A 24,804-nucleotide genomic window follows, 5' to 3' on the forward strand; every position below is an offset into this window, starting at 1 on the left:
AACTGTCCTGTTTGAAGATAATACAACATGCATTGCTCAACTTAAAGGCAGATACATCAAAGGTGATAGAATAAAGCATATTTCTCCCAAATTCTTCTTCACTCATAATCTTCAAAATCAAGGGACAATTGATGTCCAACAGATCCACTCAAGTGACAATCTGACAGATTTATTTACAAATTTACTCCCAAAATCTTCCTTTGAAAGATTGGTACATGAGATTGGGATGTGCCGATTTCGAGACATCAACTGATGTCGACAAGAGGGAGATGACTGTACTCTTTTTTCCTTGGTCAGGTTTTTTCCCTATTGGGTTTTTCTTGACAAGGTTTTTAACGAGGCAGCTCCCGTCACAAAGGATATTATACTCTTTTTCCTTCACTAAAATTTTTTTCCATTGGGTTTTTTTTTAGTAAGGTTTTAATAAGGCATATTTCTAAATTAGCATCAAGGGGGAGTGTTACAACAAGGATGGATAAGGATGAATGCTCATTTATGGGTGGTTCTGATTTCCTATGCTGAAAAGAACAAATTCTCATGACAAAGTACAATTAATAAAGTTTGAAAAGTAGAATTTATTTGCATATAAAAGCATGAACGAGGCAAATAAATTTTACACACACAATTACAAATACTCCCCTTTCTCTCTCTCTCTTTACAGCAATAAAATTAACTTTCTCTTTATACACTATTAATAATATCTATCTCTCTATCTATCTTTACGTTACTGCATATAAATATATAAATTATTTATCGAGTTAATTATATTAATATTAAAGTTTTCTAGTTATATATTTTTATTTTATATTTATATTTAGAACATCTTTCTTATTTATTTCACAACACAGACAAGAGAAAAGAAATATTGTTCACTGACAAGATCGTTCTCTCTCTTTTTTTTCAATTGATCATTCAACTTGAGTGTTAAAATGGTTTTTGGTGTTACAAAGACAATATGATGTAATGGTGCAATGGACTCCTGGATTACGTTTTTTGATCTTTGGTATTCCCAATAGAATATGGCACCCACAGTCTAGAGATGAGCTTCTAGTTTGCATCACTACAAGGCGTTCATTTCTTTTTCTTAAAGGATAGTTAATGAATGTATTGAGTTTATGGCTTTATGCAATGGGGTATCCTTTTCTATACTTCATGGCTAGCAAGCTCTTCAATCCAAGGAGAGGACTAGAAAGCTTTAATATATCCAATGAGTATTATTATGTGGGGCAGCAGATTGAATATTGAAAAAAGCACATTTGTTAACAGAAAGAGCAACTCTACATGTTTTCTTTTTCGAAATTGCCAGAACAATATTTCCAACAATTTATAGTCTACCCAAGAGAGAGAGAGAGAAGCATATTTATACATGGTTGATATATCTGCTTACCCTAATCAGTTACTGTTTTTTCTTCTACTATCTGTATATCAATTTAACTTCTACTATCAGTAATCAGCCACGAACAACGTAAGCCCAAGCAGTTACTGTTTTTTCTTCTACTATCTGTATATCAATTTAACTTCCCTAATGAATTTAAGTTTTAACACGTTTAACTTTGAACATATTTAGCATTTCCCGCATGCCATGCATGGTAGAATCCTATTAACTCGCTTTTGTTTTGGTTCAGCATAATATTCATCCTACCTCTCTTTAGAGGAATGCATAAGCATAATCTTCGCTGTTGATAATGTTGATACCAACTATGCAATTCAGGATTAATAATGAGCAATGCTAGGGAGCCAGCAATTTTTCTGATTGTTAGCCATCAACTAGCCATCAATGATGATTTGATGGTGTGAGATTGGTGTGAAATTTCATCCAATGGCTCACCTTCCTCTGCTGGTTACATGCTGGCCAAAATTCAATAAAACTGCTGGCCCCCTAGACTTTTCCTTAATGATATTGCATTAGGATCGAAGATGCACCAAGGCCAATGATTCATACTAGAAGAAACCTAGAAGCTTAAGAATATTATCAGAGCACTAGGCTACTAAAACTAAATGCTGTAATTGTATTGCTTGGCATGCTTCATATTTGAAGGTTGAAAAAATAATCATAATATAGTAGACTGTGCACTTCAGAAACCAAAGATAGTACATGAAGGCTTATGAAAATAAACTATTCAGAGCCTAACTAAAATGTATATGTATATATCCAAAATACCAAAACAAATGAACAGCCAAAGGGTAAGGATATTAACAACCACCTAAACAAGTAGCCATTCATCTTTGTACTTACAACCAGCCACTTATGCCGCATTTACACTAACAAGATCTTCAAGAAACAAACAAGTAGAAATAGGTAAACTATTACCAAGGATTTGGCCCCAGCACTCAACAAGATATATTTGATTTCGTGAAGAGAAATTCAAATCAGCATACTAGTGATGGAATCCTCCACGGTGACACGGTGGGAGGAAAGTCCGCCTTGGTGAGTATGTAGGGAATTGTTGACCGAATCCTGGGAGCCGATCATAGTCTCCACCCACAATTGAAGGTATTCCAAAAGGATTACGGTCCCTCCTTGCTGGGAATAATGCATAAGGTCGTTGCCTCATTTGAAAAGGAAAAACCGGTCGCATCGATCTCTTCCTTGTTCCCCAGTGTAAAGCAAATAACTCCTTAAAGAACACCGCTCTACGCCCATCAACTCCAAACTCCTCCTCAAACTTCTTCCTCCAGAGGTCATTATTGCCAGACAGGTATTCCAGTTCTGTACACAAGCAAGCCATCCTTGCCACATCAACACCAGGAAGACGCTCCAAAATCATGATCTTAAGTTCTGTGGGGAGCCTCATAAAACACGGTGGAGGATCCAATCCAGCTTTGTCACAAAGATCAATCAATAATGGCAATGCAAGCCTATCCTTCACCATCTTCCACAACTCAAAAATCTCACTTTGTCGATCAACAACAGCATCATCATCAAAATTATCCTTGGATTCAAAATTTTCCAGCATCAACTTCAAGGGCTTGGCAAATTTACGCTTATCCAAAGACACCCTATGGACCTCCGACCCAGCATCATCAAACAAAGACCCATAAACATTCACAAGATGCCCTAATGTCTGAAATTTCAATAACACAGTACGCGAAACACCAGAATCACTAGTTAGAATCTCAGGCAGAGTATACCTCAACGATATCGAAGAAGCTGAAGCTGAAGGCCACTCATCCAGAATAGGAGAGGAACCAACCGACAAAGGCGAAATCTTATCAGCACGAACGAACCCAGATTCCAGAATAACAGCATGTACCGCGAGAACCAACAACTTGAGGTCGGTAACGTCATTTCCATTCGCTTCTTTCAACACCCTTTTGAAGAACGAAGCTTCGGAATTGGTCTTCCTGACAACCGCTTCCTCTCCACCAGACCCATCAGCCATATCGACGGTTTCCGCAGCTGAAGACTCCAAAGACGGAATCATTTCCGCCTCGGGAATCGAGGGAGCGTCAACCATGAGGATTTCAGAAGAGTGTTGAATCGAGGGCACGTCGCATGAATTGACTGGTTCTTGTGGGGTGGGTTTGTGAAGGAGGGTTTGAGTTTCGGGGGAGAAGGCGGTGGGGTTGAAGGTGTAGAAGACGAGGTCTCCATAGGCGATGCCTAGAGATTTGATGGAGTCGTCCGGCGAGGAAGCGTGGATTTCGTCCCGCCTGTTGAGGGATAGATGAAGAGAAGAAGATGAAGATGATGAGATGACATGTGAAATGGTGTCTTTGAGTTGCTGCAATGACCAGCAACCGGGGATGTCGATCTTTAGGGTTTCTTTGGATTCCATGGATCTGACTCTCAGCATCATCATTGTTGCTTTTTTGCCAAATTGATTTCTGTTCAGTGGAGAAGAAGGATAACTACACAACCATATATGTCGGTCTCTTTATATTTGGTTAAATTGTTAAAACGCTATTTCAATAATAAAAGGTAACTTGCTAATTATCAATGGTTAAATAAATTATTTAAATTATCTTTAGCTATTCAATATTAACAAAAATTAAAATGAAAAAATTGTTAAAAAAAAATTGATTGAAGATTAAATTATTCAATTAAAAATTCTTATAAGAATGAGTTGGGATATTAGTAGTAAAAAAGTAAAAAATATATAGATCGAACAAAAGGGGGAAGGACGGGGATACAAGAGGGAAAACCAAGAAAGAGGGTATGTTAGGATTTGCCAGTTGCCACTTCACCAAGAAGTATATATCGTCCTTCTTTTCGATTGTACTTAATCAGTGTTAAAACTTAAATCCCTCTTCCGTTTTCCAGCACTCAAATAAATTACATCACCAACTACATACACACAAACAGAGTTCCCAGGTTTTAGCCCAGCTTCACAACTTGCCTCTTTCCATCTTTTACCCCCATACCAACATCTTAACCCCATTGGTACGCGTGTTACATGTAATCTTTAATTTTTCTTCTGTTAATTTTTGTTTTTAACGTCCGAATACCAATTCACTTGATGGGCATTCTTGTTTCTGGTTGAAAAACCTAGTTTTTTGCTTTTTCTCTATGTGGAGTTAAAAAATGATTGAACTTTCCTGCTAGTTTCCTTATGGAGCTTTTTGTTTTGTGTTGGGTTTAATTTTGAATGATTGGGTATCCTTGTTTCGAGAGCTAGATGATGGTAGAGCTGTTTTGAGGCACATTATTTTGATTTTGATATAAGGGCACCTGTATGCAGAATTTGATTTACTGAATGCTGATTGCAAGTCGTAAGCTTTTCTAGTTTAAGTCGTTATGGTGATCACTGCCTCAATTTCGGTGAACTTGAGAATTTCAGTTATACTTATTTGTGCCCTACTATGAAATCCAATTTGCTATTTTTCTAGGGAATTATAATCATGACCCATTGTTCTGTTCTTTGTAATTGGCTGTTGTTCCTTTCTCATGTATGTTTTCTGGGTGCTGCTAAGATACTAATATGTAGTATCTCTTTACTCTTGTTGATTACAGTAGTTCGTGGAGTTTGATTGTCTGGTCACATGTCCAATAATCAGCAATATCCGGGTTTACAGGTAGAGTATCTTGAAGTATAAATCAGGGGTTTATTCATCTACCTTTTTATATCCTATGTCTTAATTTTCCTTGCTCTTCTTGTAATGAAAGCCTCTTCGGCCTCCTGGACCTCCCATTGCTGGTTCACTGGATCCTCAGCGCAGTTTTGTTCCACCTCCCATGCCTGGTCAAGTAATGCATTTTCTCTATTTGTGATTGTGATTACGTCAACTATGTATCAAATCATCATTCATCTGAAATGAAACCATTTAATTTTTCCGCAGTATCGCCCTGTAGTTCCTACTCAGCAGCCTCAACAGTTCATGCCCATGCCATCTCAACATTACCCTCCTGTTGGTCCCAGTGGTCCCATGATGAATGTTGGAATGCCTCCTCAAAATCAACAGCCCCAATTTCCTCAACCCATTCAACAGTTACCTCCGAGACCTGGCCAACAATTGCAACTCCCACCACAGCCGCAGCCACTTCCATTGTCGGCATGTGTTTTTAGTGGATAAATTAAGATTCCTATATACAAGTACTAATTTATGGACTGGATGCAGTTTGGACCATCTTCTTATGGTCAAGTGCAAACTAATTTTAGCTCTGCTAGCCAATTCCACCCTGCTTCTCAAATCCAAGCTCCCTCTAGTTCTTCTTCCCAGAGCATTACCTCTGATACAGTTGTTCTGAGCAATGACGAGAAACCTTCAACTACATCTGTCACGCCTTCAGTATGAACCTTACTTGTTTTCAATTTCACTGCTATTTTTATATATTGTCTTTTATATCACTGCAATATTTATGTGGTCTTACTTTCTTTCTTTCAGGCAACTAGCATCCAGCCTTCACTTGCTAATGGTGGATCCACAGATTGGATTGAGCATACTTCTTCTAATGGAGTAAGGTTAGTGATTCAACTATTTGCTTGTAATTTGATATTTGCATATTTTCTAAATAGTGTTCTTTGTTAGGTGACTTTAGTGCTAGTTGGGGTAAGCCAACCCTGTGGGTTTTCTGCTCATACATCAATGAATTGGGTTGAGTTTCTGGGTTCCCCTACTGATGGTCATTTATAAGTAAGCCTGTAAGTGCTTATTGAGCCGGAGGCATGCTTTGACCTTACATTGTGAGCCTTTCTCCTGATATAAAGTTTTATATTAGAGAAGATCCTAAATGATGCTAGCTGCAGTAAATATAGCTTATTATACCATGGATCTCATTTTGAATAAATATACTAAATTTACACCCCTTCCAAACTGCGGCAGTCGGATCACACACATGCTGAAAGCCAAAAGGCTAAAGAGACAGCTGCATCTAGGTTTACATATTTTTAAAACAAAATTATGAAGTCTTTTTGAATTGGAATAAAAGATATATTTATGAAAAAATTACATTGAAACTGTACAAATTAATATCTTATAGTGTATCATGAATTGAAATAGTAGGCCAATTTATTATAACCAAAATGTGCCATGTAGTATTACCTTTACCTTACAGTATTGCATACCAAGCAACTGTAGTTAAAAATGAATAAGGGATTGGTGGAAGGGAAAGTACTTGGTGAGAACTAAATTAGGGTTGACTGCTTGCCTATTTGCTACCTCTTTGGCACATAACATTGTTTTTGCAATTATCCGTTTTAGATTTTCCCCAATCCTTGTTTTGCTAGCCAAATTCTTTGTATTTGATTAGTCTTGTTCAACCCATCATGGGCTTACTATATTTTGGGTAATTACTATTGATTTTCCATAGTTAGTCATCCAGTGCTTGCTTTTTGGTAAAACATTTGCTTTTGATTGAGTTTTACTTACACTGGCTATCTAGCTTGTAATATAGTCCATGGATTCTCATATGACATTACTGTTGCTAGTAATCACGAAGTTTTACTTATTTCTCCTGCTTCATCTTGGTTATCATAAGTAAAAGATTTATTCATTGGCCAGATATACATTTCAATTACAATTGAAAGTAATATTAGGAGTGATATGCGATCCTGTAATTTTCTTTCTCTTGCTTGATGTCATCTAATGATTTAGGTTAATATTATAGCCTCTCTTAGTAAACGGCAAAATCTGTTTGGCATGAAAGCTTTTGTGGTTATAATTGTCAAGACTTAGTGTATAACTTTTGAATTTCACAGATATTACTACAATAAGAAGACTAAAGTATCTAGCTGGGAGAGGCCTTTCGAATTGATGACCCCAATTGAGGTGAGTCATACAGTTGACTTTGCTTTGACGCCATGACTTGTTAGTCATGCTATTAAATATTTTTTGTTCTGTTTCCCGGTGAAAGGTTGAACACATGACATATGTCTTTTGGTCTATTGTATTATTAAATGGGTTCACATATTCAATTTCATTTGTTGTATGCTTTCTGTTTGTCAACTTCGGTGAAAAAAATATGTTCCGTCAGCTCACTTGTTACTGGACGGATTTTCTCTCAGGCAAGCTACCATCGATCTTGACTCATGTCTTGTTGTGAGGTCAGTGTTGTGACAATTGCTGGTTCAACTGTCAGATATCAGCTGTTTGTTTTCTCTGGATGATAATGTAGAAGACTGTTCAATTTCATGTAATTGTGCTGTGTTTAGCAATAGACAAAATATTTACTCCTTAAGGTTTCTTCCCTGCTGATGGGGCCTTAAAAAATTTTAGATTTAATTGACTTCTCACTAATGACTGATTCTGTACGTTCTGTAGTATGGCTACGCTTATTTATTTATGTCTGCTCATGAAGAAGAGAGATTTCTCTTTTCTACTTTTTCTTTCCGTTTCTCACCCCCCTCCCCCCAATGTCACGTGTTTCTGTGTAAAAATATAATTTCACTCACTCATAGGCATCCCAGTTAAGCATTTTTGCATTGATTTTGAGCATATGATGGTTGTCTTCTATTTAGCATTGTGCAAGGCACCTCATATCTTTCAGTTTTAAAATCTACATGTGACACTCTTGTAGCTTTAAGATGCTTACAGTAACAGGTACATGCTGTGCTACTATATTGAGAGGTAGGCTATGCGTTGGGTCTTTGCTCCTTGTCCTACCTACTTAATTGCTTGATGAATGTTGGTAAATTCTATCATTGTACATCTCGATTGTTGATCCTTTGCGTCACATTTTCTCATGATTTATCAATGGCTTATATTTAGTTACATCACTTGATAAATGTGCATTACCCTTGTTTCTAGATCTCAGTCTGAGGTCTATTATATCAGTTTAGTTTCAAATATGTTGAGGTTTATAAGAGCTGAACTGGGGATTCATCCAAACGAATGATTGGAATTTTCCTTTTCTTGCTTATTAACTGGAGAAAAGTTAAGGGAATTGAGAAGGCTAATTTTCTCAGTTCCTGATATCAGTTGGCTGGTCAGAATTGATCCTTTTACCTTGCGCTATTATATTGCCTTGATTTGTTTTCTCTATTTTACATTCTTGATTTGGGAAATTTCAATTTCCAATTTCTATTATGAGATAATGTGTATTCTTCTTTTGGGAGGAAATCGCTTTTGAGACTGTTCACATATGTCACTTGTCTTTTTGTTAGAGGGTGGATGCAACAACAAACTGGAAGGAGTATACTAGTCCTAATGGAATAAAGTATGTATTGGTTCCATCATATCATCATTTTCTGTTTTTAATGTTCATGTCTGACTTTCTTTTATATATTGGTTATTCAATATTTCATAGGTATTACTACAACAAGGTCACTAGGGAATCAAAGTGGATGATTCCTGAGGAACTGAAGGTTTACACCATTAAAAACAATGCCACTTTCAATATTCTTTTTCATTTATTTTCTGCTTCTTATTTAACTGAGATTTCTTTTCCGCAAATTTTATCCATCAAGTTGGCCCGTCAGCAAGTTGAAAAGGCAGTTGCCAATGGAACACATACTGATGCTCTACCGAATTCTCATACTCAACCGTCTGTAACTCCTCCTGTGATTGAAACAGCACCAACTGCAGCAGCTAATTCATCTTTGATTGGTCAAGGGGAACCATCAAGTCCTGTTTCAGTTGCTCCTGTTGTTAGTGCATCTACAAGTCATCCACAATCTGAGATGAGTTCTGGACCATCTGCCTCTCCTCATGTGGCTCCCATAACTGGAATGACAGTGGCTGAAGTAGAGTTACCAGTAAATACTGCTACAATATCTGATGCTGCAGCAGGAAGTGATAGAGCTTCTGTTACCAATCAGTATTGTCTAGTATACCTTTCCTGTTTAGTTTTTTATTTTGATTATTTAGTGGTAATTTAATTCCTTTTTGTTTGTTGTAAATTTCTAGGAATGATGGCAACAACTTTCTGGTGAAGGATACACTGGGCTCTGCAGATGAAGTTCCAGCAGAAGATAAAGAAGTATGCTTCTCTTGTACTTCTGATGAGTCGCTATCAGTTCTTGTTGTGGATTTGTGGTCAGAAAGCTGATTAATCTTAAATTATGTAGGATGGTAAAAATGATTCATTAGTAGAAAAAACAAATGATGTGGCTTCAGAAACAAAGGCAGATACGGTTTCAGAAACAAGGGCTGATTTGGCTTCAGAAACACAGGCAAATGTGGCTTTGGAAACAAAGGCAGATGCATCTTCAGAAACAAAAACACGTGAACCATTACCCTTAGTTTATGCAAATAAGATGGTATGAGAAAGAAATATTGATATCTTAACCGTCTCTCTTGTTTTGTTCCCGCGGATTGATTATCACATTTTTGCTTATTAGGAGGCTAAAGAAGCATTCAAAGCACTGATAGAGTCTGTAAATGTTGGATCTGACTGGACATGGGATCGAGTAAGCTCATCTTCATGATTTGCTTTGCTGGCACTTACTTTTTTATAACTGTTTTGACTTATTAATTTAAATGTCTCTCTTTTATTTAATATTTATTTGCTGAAAATCTGTATGTTTTTCAGACTATGCGATTAATAGTTAATGACAAAAGGTACGGTGCATTAAAATCGCTTGGAGAAAAGAAGCAAGCTTTCAATGAGGTAATTCTTATGTAATAACCTTGAGTTAATCACAGACACTAAGCTTGGATAGGGCTGTTACTTCGTTTCACATTTGACCCTTACTTTTCCTTGTCCATGCCAAAAAGAGTGGCCTCTGAATCCGTTTACTTGAAACGTTGCATGGGACCGGAATTTCGATAGTGCTGCTGCCACAAATATGTATTGATGATAATGTACTGCATAAATAATTTGTATGTTGAAAAGTGATATAACTCTTTTTTTCCCAGTACTTAAGTCAGAGGAAAAAACAGGAAGCGGAAGAAAAGCGCATGAAGCATAAAAAAGCACGAGAGGATTTTAAAAAGATGTTAGAAGTATGTAGTTTCTACTTCCATTTCCTTATAATTATTTCTTGCTTCTTTGATCTTGCAATTTTATGCTGACGATAAATCAATTTCCAGGAGTCCACGGAGTTGAATCCATCCACTAGATGGAGGTTTTTTCTAAATAAGATTTGTTTATATTCTTGTTTCAAAGTGTCAATTTAAACATTCAGACTATTTGCTTTGTGATAATTTTGTTTTATTGTTTTTTGGACAATCACTCAGCAAAGCCGTGACAATATTTGAAAATGATGAACGTTTCAAGGCTGTTGAGCGTGACAGAGATCGCAGGGATATGTTTGATAGTTTCTTGGAGGAACTTATAAACAAGGTGGATTCTACTACCTCAGTAACTCATCATTATACTACCTCATCATGCTATTCTGAAGCATTTACACACCCATAAACCTTTATGGTGATCCAAAGCATTGCTAAATTTTATTTAAAGATAAGTTTGACTATGGTGAAAATGATCCCACACAGTGGAAAATGGCTTGGTTGTATAACTTGGTGGGTTACACATTGCTCAATTCTGGGTTGTAACATATTGATATGCAGAAATTTGAAACAACATTTTCATTTCACGTCTGATATGGATGGAAATGGAATGATGGTTGAATCTTCATTTAATATGATGAGTTCATTATGCTGTTCAACCTTTTTAAATGCTTCTAATCAATCTTGTTTCATGGTATTTTCATCAGGAACGAGCAAAGGCTCAAGAAGAACGGAAGAGGAATATAACAGAGTACAGGAAGCTTTTAGAATCTTGTGACTTTATAAAAGTACATATATTTTCTTATACATTATATTTCGAAAGATTTTATATGATAGACATTCAATTGATGCAAACTCTTCATCCGTAGGCTAACACACAGTGGCGAAAAGTTCAAGACCGCTTAGAGGCTGACGAAAGATGTTCGCGTCTTGAGAAAATTGACCGCTTGGAAATATTCCAGGTAGTTTCTTTATGCACCTTCATTAAAATTAAATTTTAGATTCAGTCCAATGTATATGTTGCCTTTCAGGACTATTTACGTGATTTAGAGAAGGAAGAGGAAGAGCAGAAGAAGTTACTAAAGGTGTTGTCTTGTTTATTACTTATGAGTTTCTCTCAGATTCTACCCCCTTCCTCTTATAGTTTATTGCATTTGGTTATCTTTGTTTTCAAACACAACAGGAGGAATTGAGAAAGACAGAACGTAAAAACCGTGATGAATTCCGCAAATTGATGGAAGAGCATGTTGCTGCTGGCATTCTTACAGCAAAAACTCATTGGCGTGATTATCACATGAAGGTTAAATGCCAGATTATTAGTAACTTCTCTTTATAATTTTGTTTTCTGTTTTACAGTGAGACATTTGAAATATGATTTAGTATATTTATGTTGCCTGGGACCTTGTTTCTTTTTTGTGACTTGTGGCCTTGAATCAATTGCATTAATTTTTGTTTTCCATTGTGTTGTAGGTGAAAGATTTACCTGCATATCTGGCAGTGGCATCAAACACATCAGGTTCAACTGCAAAAGACTTATTTGAAGATGTTGCTGAAGAGCTAGAGAAACAAGTGAGTTTGCTAAATGATCTTCTGGTTGATTCCGAACTTCACTTCTAATTTAGTCTGCAGGATTGCTTTGCAAATGCCAGACATTCGAGCTTCATAAGCATTGTCTTAGTTTTATTAAAATGGTGTTGTTCATTTACTCAAGTGAGCTGGAGGACTTTTACTTTTGTGCATCCTGCAAAGTTTTTGTGGTTAACGGAAGTGTTTCCTACAAAATGTTAATCTTCTTTCTTGTTCATGCAGTATCATGATGAAAAGAGTCGAATTAAGGATGCAGTGAAGTTGGCTAAGGTATATGATATATCAATAATATCTTCTGATTTCTGCTTTGCAAATCTGTTCTGATGCATAAAACGTGCTTTTCAGATAACATGGTCATCAACCTATACTTTTGAAGAGTTCAAATCAGCTTTATCTATTGACTCTCCTCCAATATCTGATTTTAACTTAAAGGTAAATACAGCAGTGACGCATATCTCTGCTTTAATGCTTTTCCTAATATTGAGTTGCTTTACATGTCGGGGTTCTAATTGTCAATTTGGTTATGTTAATGCTTCTACTTCATACTTTACATATCTTGCAGCTAGTGTTTGATGAGCTACTAGAGCGGGCTAAGGAGAAGGAAGAAAAGGAGGCCAAAAAACGGAAACGTCTAGCAGATGATTTCCTTCATTTACTATATTCTACTAAGGTGTGGTATTGTGGACATAAAGTAACAGATGCTGTGCTATTTTGGTGATTGGGCAATAAGAGTATGATTTTTGTTTTTGTTTTACTTACTGGTTGCAGGACATTACTGCATCTTCAAAATGGGAAGATTGTATAACACTTATTGAAGATAGTCAAGAGTTCAGGTCTGGATAATGATGAAACTGTGTTTGAAACTCCAATGATCTCTCCTTTTTTTCTCAAACAATATTTCTTTTTCTTAATAGAAACTTGAAACGATTCTGCTTATATTTGAGTACCTTTCTTAAGTTCGATAAATTGTTGGGCAAGACCATAGTGAATTTTCAGTGATAAATAAACCTACTTATCTTGAAACTATTTTTTAAGACTAATGTTCCCTGTTTTAGATCTGTTGGAGATGATAACCGTTGCAAGGAAATATTTGAGGAGTACATTACACAACTGAAAGAACAGGCAAAAGAGGGTGAGAGGAAACGGAAAGAGGAGAGGGTACAAATTCTGTTCATGCCATCTATATTTGAGATTCGTGCTTGTCATTCACTGTGTCATATGTTCTGAACCCCAATCTTTTTCTGCAGGCAAAGAAGGAAAAGGATAGGGAGGAAAAAGAAAGACGAAAATCTAAGCAAAGAAGGGAAAAAGAAGGAGTTCGCGAAAGAGAGAAAGATAAAGCAGACAGTGACAGTGCCGACTTAACGGAGAAAGGCGATAGTAAAAACAAACGGAGGCAGCATCAAAGTCCTGAGCACACTTCTCATGAATTGGATAAAGAGAGGAGTAAGAAATCTCACGGGCATAGTAGCAGCGACAGGAAGAAATCGAAACGAGTATGGATTCATTCCTTTACCATTTTACAAATACAGAAATGCTTATGATTAATATTTGATTTGTTCATTGATTGTCTCCTTTTTGGTGTTGTAAATGGAGCAGCATTCATCTGGTCATGAATCAGATGAAGGCCGGCATAAAAGACACAAGCGCGACCACCGCGGTGATCCTCACAGAGAAGGCGGTTATGTGGAGGCGGAAGACGATGACTATGGTAAAGATGTTGATAGATGGTAATTTTGCTGATCTAGGCTCCTATAGCAACCTTTAGTTTTTGTCACTATGTAACATTTATTCAAATTATGAAATATAAATTTTGAAGAGTAACTTGTATAATGAAGATCTCACATTACATGTAGACTTAATAGTAGGAAAGATTTAGTTCTCACTATGGAGCATGGTTTGCGGCAACTTGCACTTATGATAACTCGTTCACTATCATTGTTTTTCAACCAAAAAAAAAAAATGAAATTCTTTCTTTTGTATTGTAATTACATGGAAGCATGTTTCACATGGCCATGGTAAACAAGATCAGTGAAAATACTTTCAATATTGCTTAACATCTCGTTGAGTTCCTCTTACATTATACTTTTGATTTAGAGTCATTATTGCTTGATTCACATTCCTTAACAAAAACTGATTAATCACTCAAATAGGATAAGAGGCCCTGATCCCTATCCTCTTCTGTTAGCATATTTAATGTTGTGAGGATTAGCATCATCCACCACTATCATGTCACATGCACAAAGTCAAAGTGGCGTAGCCGCTTTGGGCGCCTATTTATTTATGTGTATAAGTCAATTATTTCATTTGAAAGGCAATAATATGTATACGGTAGATACTACATAGATTTGTACCACTGATTGGAATTGGTCACAATAAATGAGTTCTACAATTACAATTAATAAATACTATAGTATAGTCATTTTGAGCAACAACATAACGCTGGAAACTTATAGAAACTTCATAACACAAGAAAACAATAGAAACATGAAATATCAAAGATATGGTGAACATATAAAGGATCTTATTAAGAATGAGTTTTGGTAGTTTCTTCACTCTTTTTTGTATATTTAGTGGATTCATTATTCTCTTTAACATATAATTGGATATAGTGTGGAACGTAAATTTGACTCATTTTCTTTTACAATTAGATGTTGTATAAGACCGGATTAACTAGATTTTACAACTCAATTCAATAATGAAAAAAAATGAATGATCACGAAGATAAAATTAAAATTGTCAAAGATCAAAGGCTAATGTTGATCTAAATTGTCACCATAAAATGAAAACACAAAGTGAGTAATAACTGAAAGAGAGGTGCTACACCTACAAGTTTTTTATTTGAAACAAGTCCAATCAAGATGAATAAAATTTAGGTGAGTGAGAGTGACAAAAATAATTTCTGTTAATTGACAAAAAGACTTGTACGTGTAGTATGATTATGAAAGAAAAGCTTCTTTCTCACACACACTTAAAACGATAAGAATTTAGTTAATATAAAAAACATATGCTAAAAATATAATAACAGAAAATTTAAATTATTAGGGCACACATTAACCATACTTTATATATGATTTTTTGAGTCATCAAGCATCTCACATGTCATTGATTTCCACATTAAAGTCATGAAAGCCCACCAGCAGCAACCATATACTAAATGCGAAAAGAACTGTCCACCACTCCTGCCCTCCTCATTGCTTTTAGCTTCTTGCCAATGTTATTCTATTTAACTACTTATTTCTTAAGTGATTATTATTATTATTATTATTATTAGAAAAAACATAGTCATGATGTACATAACAATAACATCATACCCCATCAATTGTTTCATATTCAACTCTTCCCATGCTTGAGGCCCAATGGTGGAGCCACCTTGTGACAATGAACTTCCCCATTAAGCATGCCAAACAATATTTCATGAGCACCATAAAATCATTGCAATCCAAAAACAATTACAAATAAAATCTAATGAATGAAAAAAGGAAAATGAAAGATCATTGCCATTTTCAACCCTCTACCAAAGAAAACATTGCAATCAATTTTGCACTATGAACTTGCTCACGCATGTTGATGCACTTCATGATTGTTAGGAACATTAAGCAAGTCAAAGAACCATTAACCGAGACTTATTTACATAGGAAGCTATAAATTATAAAAGCTCCTACTTTTGGGACCGTTTCACAACAAATGCCTTATGTTTGCTTTAGGACCTACTTCTAGATGGTTTAATGAGAACATAATGGAATAGTCTAAGGCAACTTAAATTCTAAGGCAGTTCCGGAACCACTAAGCTTTTGTTCAAACAAAAGTCATATATTATCGTGATCCAATTTCAACCCTCAACTTATTATATAATATCAAAGGAATATATACTAGAATGACTTGGGCTATTTTATTAAACAATTAATGCTTAATTAGCTCATATGCATTTTTTAGTTTTTATCAATTAAAAGTCTTATCTTTAAGACTAAATATAGAAACAACTATATTATATTATATATTATATTATATTAACCTGAATTTTGTTCTTATCAAATTAATAATATACAAAATATAGACAGAAACTAGAAGTGTTCTAAAATGCGTTGTTGCTAATTCTTTATTATAATATTGACTTTGTCCAACTCATATAATAACCGAAAAATAATATATAGACATATATACTAGATCTACTATATATAATAGAATATTGTAAAGCGATTAGATATACAAATTTTTATTTATTCTTAAAATATTTTTCATGGTGTATATAAAAAGAATATCTTCTAGAGGATCATGGCTCCTATTGCTCCGGCTCTCTATAAATAGATCATTGAGTCCTGAGAGTGTTGTGTATCAAATCATATAGCACGGTAGTGGTAACAAGAAAATAGAGAATTAAAATGCATTCGTCTTCTAAGGTCAGCACCAAACTTTGCATGGCAACACTGTTCTTCTTCTTCTTATTATTCTTAACCAATTTCACATATGCTTCAAGACCTGTCCCTGAATCATCTTCCCAACCACCTCCGGTTAGTCCTCTTACTTTAATTTTTAGTTGCTATCACATCTTATAATATAATAATATATACTCTGTTTCCAATATTAACCAATATTAATTGCATGTTCTTCTCTTATTGAAGGTTGTGGAGAAATCATTTAATGTGGAGGAATATTGTGAGGGTGTTGCTAATAAAGATGAATGCTTAATGAGAAGAACACTTGAAGCTCACGTAGATTATATCTATACACAGAAAGCAAATCCATGATATATATCTCTGCATCACACTTTTGTTGTAATTTTATGTATAAGCTATAGTTTTCATCATATATGCATGTATGCCACTTTTGAAGAGCTACTATACTTCACTTTTCCTTTTCTTGTTTTGATATAGAAAGATATATTGATAAATATATAGTATTTGTAACCAACTATGGATGTATATTGAGTTTCGTAGATATGAATTTTGGTTTGTACTTTTTTAATGTTTTTAATTACTTGTTAACAATTTTAGATTGTGTTATGAATTCAGACATGATTCATTTTTACACTTTAATGGAACCTTGCATGATGAAGCTAAGAATAATCTGGGCTGTAAAGTATCCAACTTGTTTGCCATATATCCTACAAAATTAAAATGGAACCCCAAAAAGGTCAACCTTTTTACTTTTTCCCTCTCAAAGCCAATAACTTTTTTTGGGTGGGAAAGTGGGATACACAAAAAAAATTCGTTTTTAACGTTTTACAATGTTTCTTAATTTACAATCTATCTTAAAGCTAAGGTAAGGTAAATTAAATGGTCAATACTCAAGTGCAGTCAACTTCATGATAATTGAGAGTCTTTAAATAAAAATTGAGTCTCGCTAGAAAAACAATAGACTATTTGTATAATGTGTATAATGGACTATTGAGTTACAAAATGAACATCTTCCATACTATCTAGAATAACCATCCGAGTACTAGAGATAATAAATATCTTCCTAAAAGATTAAACTGATTTTGGGGTTCACCAAGGATCGAAGGATCGAACTCTTAACCTTTTGCACATAGCACTCTAATACCATGTCATGATACCACTCATCCCAAAAACTTCAGCGGATGGAAAAAGGTAACACTAATGGTTATATCTCTAATACACCATAAACCTCTATTGTACACATTATACAAATATTCTATTAACTCCTCGTACTTTCCCATAAAAATTGTCAAATCATTTAATTACTCTCAATTATCAACTTGAGGCGAAATTGACTACACCTGAATTTGCACCACCGTTAAATTATTTGAATAATTTGACTAAATTTTTATCTAAAAATTCCCAGTTATCAACTTCACTTAAAGTTGACTGCACCTGATTTTCCACCAAATTAAATATACCGGTTCTTTTCCTTTTCTTTGAGTACTCAGTAATAAAGAAACTTGTTTGGGACAAAAGGATAGGTGATGCCCCTCATCAATTAATAATATTGCATTAGTTCAACAAATTTGCCCAAATATGTGATTATTCTATTGAATAAGTTGGCATGTTTACGTATTGTGCAGGTTGGATTGTCTGATCTTCTAGACAAGCTAAATTAGTTTATTCAAGATTATTTGTCCATAAATTGACGTACTATCTCGTAAAATACCCTCGCTCTTTTTTTAAGAAAAACAGATATCTTAGTTATATTAATATAGGTTTAAATGTTTAATTAGTTCATTGTATTGTTTGGTCAGCCAACATACGGGTATGTATGTGTCACAAATCTTAAACTAAGCCAGACCATCAGTGCCGGACCACAAAATTGTAAGAATATGGGCAAAAATATATATATTAAAATAAATTTTATTAAATATTATTAATTATATAGAGATATAAAAATTAAAGAGTTAGTAAATATTTTTATTTTTAAAATATTATTTATTATATATAATTTAAAAAAAAATATTTTTAAAACTTAAATTTAAAATATTTTAATTAAATTAAGATATCTTATTATCTTAACTAATTTTTTATACACATTTAATAATAAAAGAGTTAATTAATTGATATATTAGCATCTAATGATATACTAATATTTATAATTTAAAACTAAAATTATATATAAATACTAAAAAATTAAATCTGTATACGAAAAGTATATTTATATAACACAACAAAAACATAATTCACAATTTTTTCTTTCTTTTTTTTAAAATAATTAAATTTGTTATATATATTTTTTAATTTAATTTTGATATAATGTTAGATGAAAGATTTTATGTATCTATTTAATTATGTATTGTAATTAAAATATTTTTCTATTACTGTTTCTAAAAATAAAATATATATTCTAAATTAGTAAATTAATCAATTTATTTTAAAATTTTATACCCAACATATGTACATATTGTTAGGATTTGGTTGAATTAGTTCCACATTGCTTAAGATAGTAAATGGAGTGGGTGGCCTAGGCTATAAATATGAGGCTAAGTTCTCCATTTGTTTTTGCACCAGTCAGAAACATTTTAAGCTTGTATCTGATTTTTCTTTTCCTCTGTACTCTTTGATTAGAGAGTGTTGTGAGGTGTAGTTAGATATTTGCTTTGAGAGAGTGTGGGTGTACTAGGGTGCCGGTGTTAGAGAGAAAGAAGACTATGTATTGTAACAATTTTCACATAGTGATATTCTCTGGTTGTCATTTGACAACGGCCGTGGTTTTTTCTCCGGTAATTAGAGTTTTCACGTTAAATTCTTGTGTTGTGATTGTGTCTATTTTATTTCTCTATCAAAGGTATTTTCTCAAGGGGGAATGGTGTCTTATTCTCATCAAGTGGTATCAGAGCTTTGGTTCGGTGGGATTTATTCTTAGTATGCTCTGTGGTTGCAGCCTAGTCTGACCTTCCACATCAGAAAAGAATTTTGTCCTGTGACTTGAGGTTGATCTTTGGTTGCTGTTGTTGTTGCTGGAAGGCAGTGTGACACTGTGAGAGTGCAGTTTGGAAAGGTTCTGGCTAAGGAAAGACTTGGTATTTAAGTGTGTCCATTATGACCCACCTCTCTTTTCTGGGGACCCTTCCTAGTGCACGGTCTACAGTTGAGTTATACTATTTTAGTATACGGTTGCAACAATGTCAGGATATTCAAGTGCTGTGAAGGTTGAAATAGAGAAATTTGATGGAAGAATCAATTTTGACTTGTGGCAAATACAAGTCAAGGATGTGTTAATACAGTCATGTTTGCACAAGGCGTTGAAGGAGAAGATCTCTGGTTGCTCTCTCTATGAGAGAAGATGATGTTCTCTAGAAGACAAGAAGTATCCTCATGGTATTACCGCACTGCCATGGATAAGGATAAGTTGTGACAATCGGGTCCACAATTGCACACGGGTATTGGTTAGCGTTGAGATACAAGGTGTGTGGCGGAGTTAGGTCGATGGTTGAAGAACTTTCAGGAAAAGCCAATTTAGAAGTTGCACCATGAATTTTCAGCAAGGTTTCGATCTGTACCAAGGCGAAATGCTTGGAGTGGTCTAATTCCAAGTGAGTATACTTTCATGGTGGAATATGATAGTTCTCTGAACTATGATTGTCGGTATAGACAATGGCAGCAAAGAATTGTCGGTGTTGACAATGGAAGCTGAAGATGTGTGACTATTTCAATCAAGGTGAAAATTGTTAGGATTTGGTTGAATTAGTCCCACATTACTTAGGATAGCAAATGGAGTGGGTGGCCTAGGCTATAAATATGAGGCTAAGTTCTCCATTTATTTTTGCACCAGTCAGAAACACTTTAAGCTTATATCTGATTTTTCTTTTCCTCTATACTCTTTGATTAGAGAGTGTTGTGAGGTGTAGTTAGATATTTGCTTTGAGAGAGTGTGGGTGTACTGGGGTTTCGGTGTTAGAGAGAAAGAAGTTTATGTGTTGTAACAATTTTCACATATAGTGATATTCTCTGGTTGTCATTTGACAACGGCTATGGTTTTTTCTCCGGTAATTGGAGTTTCCACGTTAAATTCTTGTATTGTGATTGTGTCTATTTTATTTCTCTGTCAAAGGTATTTTCTCAAGGGAGAATGGTGTCTTATTCCCAACACATATAATAGAACAAAAGATAAAAAAGAAGTAATAAAAATGAATAAATCGAAAATAAAATAAAATATATAAAGTCACGAAAAAAATAAAATATTAGATTAATATCTAAACTATAATTTTTTGAATTAAAATTTGTAATTAAAAGTATCAAAAAGAGAAACAATGAAATTAGAAGATACATAGAATCATGGAGAACTATATAAAAAAATAAAAAATTTAAAATTTATTTTTTGATAAAGAGAAGATGATTACTAGACAAAGAATAAAAAAAAATTGAAAATATAAAAATAAAAAGAGGATTTAAGGGAATAAAAAAGTGACGACACAATTAAATTTTATTAGGTTAAATAATAATCAAAATGATAGAGAAATAAAAAAGTGAATTTAGAACTTTAATTAATTTAATTTAATTTATTTATAATGAGATCATTTAAAATTTAAAGTGGAAGCATATTATATATAATTTTTTTTAAATTAAAAACACTGTGCGGGCAAGTGCCCCTCATCTTTGCTGCTGAGTCCGTCCATGCATGTAATATAATCCTTAATTGTCGTGAACTACACATATATATAATAATACATTTATTATTGTTTGACATCATATAAATTGAAAATTACGATTATTATTACCATGGTTTAAGACCAAAATTTTGATGTCTTATTATTAGCTCGGTTTTGGTCAATTCCACGTGTGTTTTCCTCATGATTTTGCTGGTTTATATCTATTAATATTATTATCATAGGTATCCGATCCATACTTTTAAATTCAAAATTAAATCTACCAATAAAAAATTCTTTCGTGTATTCTGGTGAGTGGTGACTGATGAAAACTTCATCTTCACGAGAAATAATTTTCTATATAGAAGGTTCTCTCATCATGATCAGTCCAATGTCGATCAGCATCGTCTAGAAACGAGATTGCCAGACTTTTCTTCTTCTTTGTTTAATTTAAATTAAGCTATTGTTAATTGCATGTTTTACAATCACAATCTAGTTCAGAACAAGGTTTACCTCCTCATAAAGAGAAACACTTGCGTATTACTTTACAATTTATTTTTGAAAGGTTTGTAAAATTTTACATAAATATTGCTAGCTAGCCAGAGAAAAGAATTTTAATGATATGATATAAAAATCGAAAATATTTGATAACCAAAATAAATTAGCTAAAAATAGTTAAAATTTATCTTATTTATTTAATATTTATGAAAATTAAATAAGATAAATTTGGTTGTTATTTTTTTTTTATAATTTTACCGTATAAAAGTAAATGAGCTTCTATCATCATAGGATACAAGAACATGATGAAGTGTCCATGCCTGAACCTCATGAAACAATTAATCGTTAACCAAAAAGCACATAAAATAAATTACCCTATGACGGCGGCACTGTCTGTATATGATTATGTTTGTGCCACTAATGTGGCTTACAGAGTTGCCATATGAATGCAAGAATGAATGACTAGTCTATAATTATGTTGAACATACACTCATGTTTCGACCAACAATTTTAGCGGCGGAGATAATGCGGCTCCAGGCCCATCACATTATATTGTTATTAAAATTACGAAAGGAAAATTAATTTGGATTCCTGGAGTGGATAATTTATTAGTTTATTTAAGTAAATGTTGAGATTTTGAATTTTATTTATTAATCAATAATAAATTCTTAAATAAAATTTAAAATTGTAATGAATTAATTTTTATTTTGTCAAATTTAAATATAGTAGGCTGATGTTTACTTATTTTTTATTAATTAAAAATATTTTTATACGATCAATTAAGATATAAATATATTAAATAATTATCAAAGCATTTAATAATGCTTAACAATCGTCTTTGCATAAAAAGATATGGGCCATCTAGCGTACAGATGTGTCTGTACAGATTTTTGTCTTTTTGTAGCTGAAAAAGCGTGTCATTAAAAGTGTTGCTTAAAGAGAAAGTGTTACCTTTAATCGTTAACTTGGCTCTGATACCAATTTTTAAAGTCGTCTTTTCTTTTAATTTTTAAAGTCGTCTTTTCTTTTAATTTCTTTTTCGAAATTTCTATTAACTCTTCGAATAATTTGCCAAATAAAAAGTATTGGCCATATTACTAGTATTTATAATTCTGATTTTTATAATTTTTCAATCTTGTTTTAGTTTATAATATTCTTTTTTGCATGGAAAATCTTTTATCTGTTTGTCTTTTTCTTTAATATAATTTCTTAAATCCTCAAAAACTTCTTTTATTTCTACACTTTCTGTTGTTTCTAAATATTTTTTTAATTTTTCAACTTCATTTTCCATTTTTTCTTTTAACAGCTTTAATTCTTTTAAGTCATAATACGGTTTTCTAGGCATCTATAAATTTTTTAAGTTTAACTCCAACTTGTTTATATTTATTCTTATTTCTATCCTTTTTATTATGAGATCATCAATTTCGATCTGAAGATTATTTAATTCCCTTTTATACTCCTTTATTTTACTTTTTAATTTTTTCGCCCTTTTCCTTTTTATTTTATTTTCTGGTCTTTCAATTTTTGTATGCTTCATTATTTATCTTAGAATTTCTGCAAATTCTATCATCGATTCATCACTATTTTCTAGAGATTCTATTAATTTTTCTAGCTCTTCGACTTCTCTTTTTAACTTGTCATAAATTATTTTTAGAGCTTCAAATGCTCTTTGATTTATTTCAGAAAACTGTAAATAATTCAACCGATTTTCTCTTTCAAAGAGCTCTTGTTTCTTGTCTTGATAAGTTACATATATTTTTTCTTTATTTATTGTCATAATTTAATGTTTAGGGTTTCATTTAATTTTTCGACCTTTTTTGTTAATTCTTTTATTTCAGAATTTTCTTCTTTAATCTTTAACTTGGATAAACTTAAAGGGCTGTTAATTTTAGATTCTCTTATTTGAAAATTCGATGAAACTAATTTTCCTGATGGTTCTTTTAATAATAGAACTGTGTTTTCAATAGCTTTATATTTTGGTATTTCTGTTTTTACAATTTTCTGAAATAATTCATCAACATAAATTCTTTCTCTGTTTTCAAATATTATACTATGATGACTATTTGTTAAAGCATAATTTATTGCATATGTAATTGAAAAAGGTTCATCGTCTTGGTCCATTAGATTCTTTCTATGAAATTTATAAGCCAAACTTATAGATCTTCAAAGGTTTTCAGTTGATAAAGGTATAGCGTAGATGGGCATTGATTTTAACATTTACGTTTGCCAAGTTTCCATGAACAATTCCAATTATTTGATCTATTGGGTCATCAGTAATTCTTTTGTCACAGATTGCTAAGCTTATTGGTGAATTAATTCCTTTCATATATGTAGATTTGATTAAGACTTGTATAGTACTAATATGAATCCATCCAATTTTAGATCTTTTTTGTTGATCCTTAATTTTCGCAATCTGTTTACTCAGTTCTTCATCATTTATCAAAGCTATTTCAAGTTCTCCATTGGCGGATTTTATCTTTATAGGGGCTTCAAGTTGAATTTTTCCATAGTATATTATATTTTTTCTATTAAAAACTTCTTTTAAAAGATTTTGTTTATTAAAATTTTCATTTGATTTGAGATTTAATTCCGTTTTTAGAACAGCCTGGAGCAACCTATTTATAATGGTTGGGTCTGATGGACAATTCTCATCCTTACCCTTCTTGTGACGTCATTGCTTACGTCATTGTTTATTATCTTGCACCAGCTACATTGTTGGTGCCCTATGACCTAAGCGCTTACGTCACTATGCAATAATGTTGAGAGATGCTTCAGATGTGCTGTCCTCCTCTTTCATCATGTGACCTTCAGATGCGTTGTCTTCTTCCTTTATCATGTGGGTTGATTCCGTTTCATTATTGCTTTCTTCAGATAACTCTGAGACACATAGCTGGCACTTGTTGTCTTCTCTGTCTTTTATCAAATAGCATAGATTCCTCTTTATCCCTTCAGGGAGCTTTTCTAAGAGTCCAGATAAGTTGTAGAATGCTGATTCAAATTCCACTAAGAGTCTCATCTCTATTTCTTCAATTTCATTCCTTTTACTGGACACAAGCAAAGTATTTCTACTTTTATAATTAATCCTTGTGTGAGATTCCTTCGTTATTTTTTGAGTTCTTTCAAAAACCCTTGCTAATGTACTGGCTAGCCTTCCTTCATGACTGTAAATTGTTAAATCTTGAATCTGATCAATTGGTTGAAAATTTCCTGGGAAGACGGACATGAAGATACTTGATGTGCTGGAACCAAGCATTCTTCTTCTTCATTAAAAATACGTTGATTGTTCGTAAATTTTAAGGATATATCCCTTGGATTTACGTTGTCAATCATATTTTTAAATCTCTTTACTGCATCAA

The 24,804-nt window shown here is 33.3% G+C and overlaps 3 protein-coding genes across 5 annotated transcripts; 2 read left to right on the plus strand and 1 right to left on the minus strand.

Annotated features, from left to right (window-relative positions):
• Window positions 1-2,048: 2,048 nt before the first annotated feature.
• On the minus strand, window positions 2,049-3,861 carry LOC107467161 (F-box protein SKIP22). The gene has a single exon (XM_016086202.3). It carries the CDS (start codon window positions 3,801-3,803, stop codon window positions 2,379-2,381), a length of 1,425 nt encoding a protein of 474 aa, XP_015941688.1. The 5' UTR covers window positions 3,804-3,861; the 3' UTR covers window positions 2,049-2,378.
• A 630-nt stretch (window positions 3,862-4,491) lies between these two features.
• LOC107467129 (pre-mRNA-processing protein 40B) lies at window positions 4,492-5,514 on the plus strand. Its single transcript, XM_052254401.1, has 4 exons — window positions 4,492-4,713; window positions 4,955-5,016; window positions 5,108-5,188; window positions 5,281-5,514. Exons 2-4 carry the CDS (start codon window positions 4,984-4,986, stop codon window positions 5,512-5,514), a joined length of 348 nt encoding a protein of 115 aa, XP_052110361.1. The 5' UTR covers window positions 4,492-4,713; window positions 4,955-4,983.
• LOC107467131 (pre-mRNA-processing protein 40A) lies at window positions 5,509-14,259 on the plus strand. Of its 3 annotated transcripts, none has more exons than XM_016086167.3 (25): window positions 5,509-5,730; window positions 5,827-5,903; window positions 7,140-7,209; window positions 8,544-8,596; window positions 8,687-8,744; window positions 8,847-9,196; window positions 9,286-9,358; window positions 9,447-9,638; window positions 9,720-9,788; window positions 9,911-9,988; window positions 10,237-10,323; window positions 10,411-10,445; window positions 10,558-10,663; window positions 11,037-11,117; window positions 11,199-11,291; window positions 11,361-11,414; window positions 11,513-11,629; window positions 11,800-11,898; window positions 12,139-12,186; window positions 12,262-12,348; window positions 12,479-12,586; window positions 12,685-12,749; window positions 12,972-13,074; window positions 13,164-13,412; window positions 13,516-14,259. In XM_016086167.3, exons 1-25 carry the CDS (start codon window positions 5,545-5,547, stop codon window positions 13,648-13,650), a joined length of 2,673 nt encoding a protein of 890 aa, XP_015941653.1. In that variant the 5' UTR covers window positions 5,509-5,544; the 3' UTR covers window positions 13,651-14,259. The 3 variants fall into 3 exon arrangements, with proteins under 3 accessions (XP_015941653.1, XP_020986938.1, XP_020986939.1); XM_021131279.2 differs by lacking the exon at window positions 5,509-5,730 and adding an exon at window positions 7,415-7,484 and having other exon boundaries at window positions 5,839-5,903; XM_021131280.2 differs by lacking the exon at window positions 5,509-5,730 and adding an exon at window positions 7,446-7,484 and having other exon boundaries at window positions 5,845-5,903.
• Window positions 14,260-24,804: the final 10,545 nt, after the last annotated feature.

The sequence above is a fragment of the Arachis duranensis genome, chromosome 9 (assembly GCF_000817695.3).
Source record: "Arachis duranensis cultivar V14167 chromosome 9, aradu.V14167.gnm2.J7QH, whole genome shotgun sequence".
Classification (NCBI taxonomy): domain Eukaryota; kingdom Viridiplantae; phylum Streptophyta; class Magnoliopsida; order Fabales; family Fabaceae; genus Arachis; species Arachis duranensis.

Coding starts and splice junctions, on each gene's coding strand:
- LOC107467161 (XM_016086202.3), bottom strand. CDS start 3,803: ATGATGATGCTGAGAGTCAGATCCATGGAATCCAAAGAAACCCTAAAG.
- LOC107467129 (XM_052254401.1), top strand. CDS start 4,984: ATGTCCAATAATCAGCAATATCCGGGTTTACAG. Junction 5,017..5,107: donor AGCAATATCCGGGTTTACAG/GTAGAGTATCTT, acceptor TTGTAATGAAAG/CCTCTTCGGCCTCCTGGACC. Junction 5,189..5,280: donor CACCTCCCATGCCTGGTCAA/GTAATGCATTTT, acceptor ATTTTTCCGCAG/TATCGCCCTGTAGTTCCTAC.
- LOC107467131 (XM_016086167.3), top strand. CDS start 5,545: ATGGACTGGATGCAGTTTGGACCATCTTCTTATGGTCAAGTGCAAACT. Junction 8,745..8,846: donor TGATTCCTGAGGAACTGAAG/GTTTACACCATT, acceptor TTATCCATCAAG/TTGGCCCGTCAGCAAGTTGA. Junction 10,446..10,557: donor AATCCATCCACTAGATGGAG/GTTTTTTCTAAA, acceptor ACAATCACTCAG/CAAAGCCGTGACAATATTTG.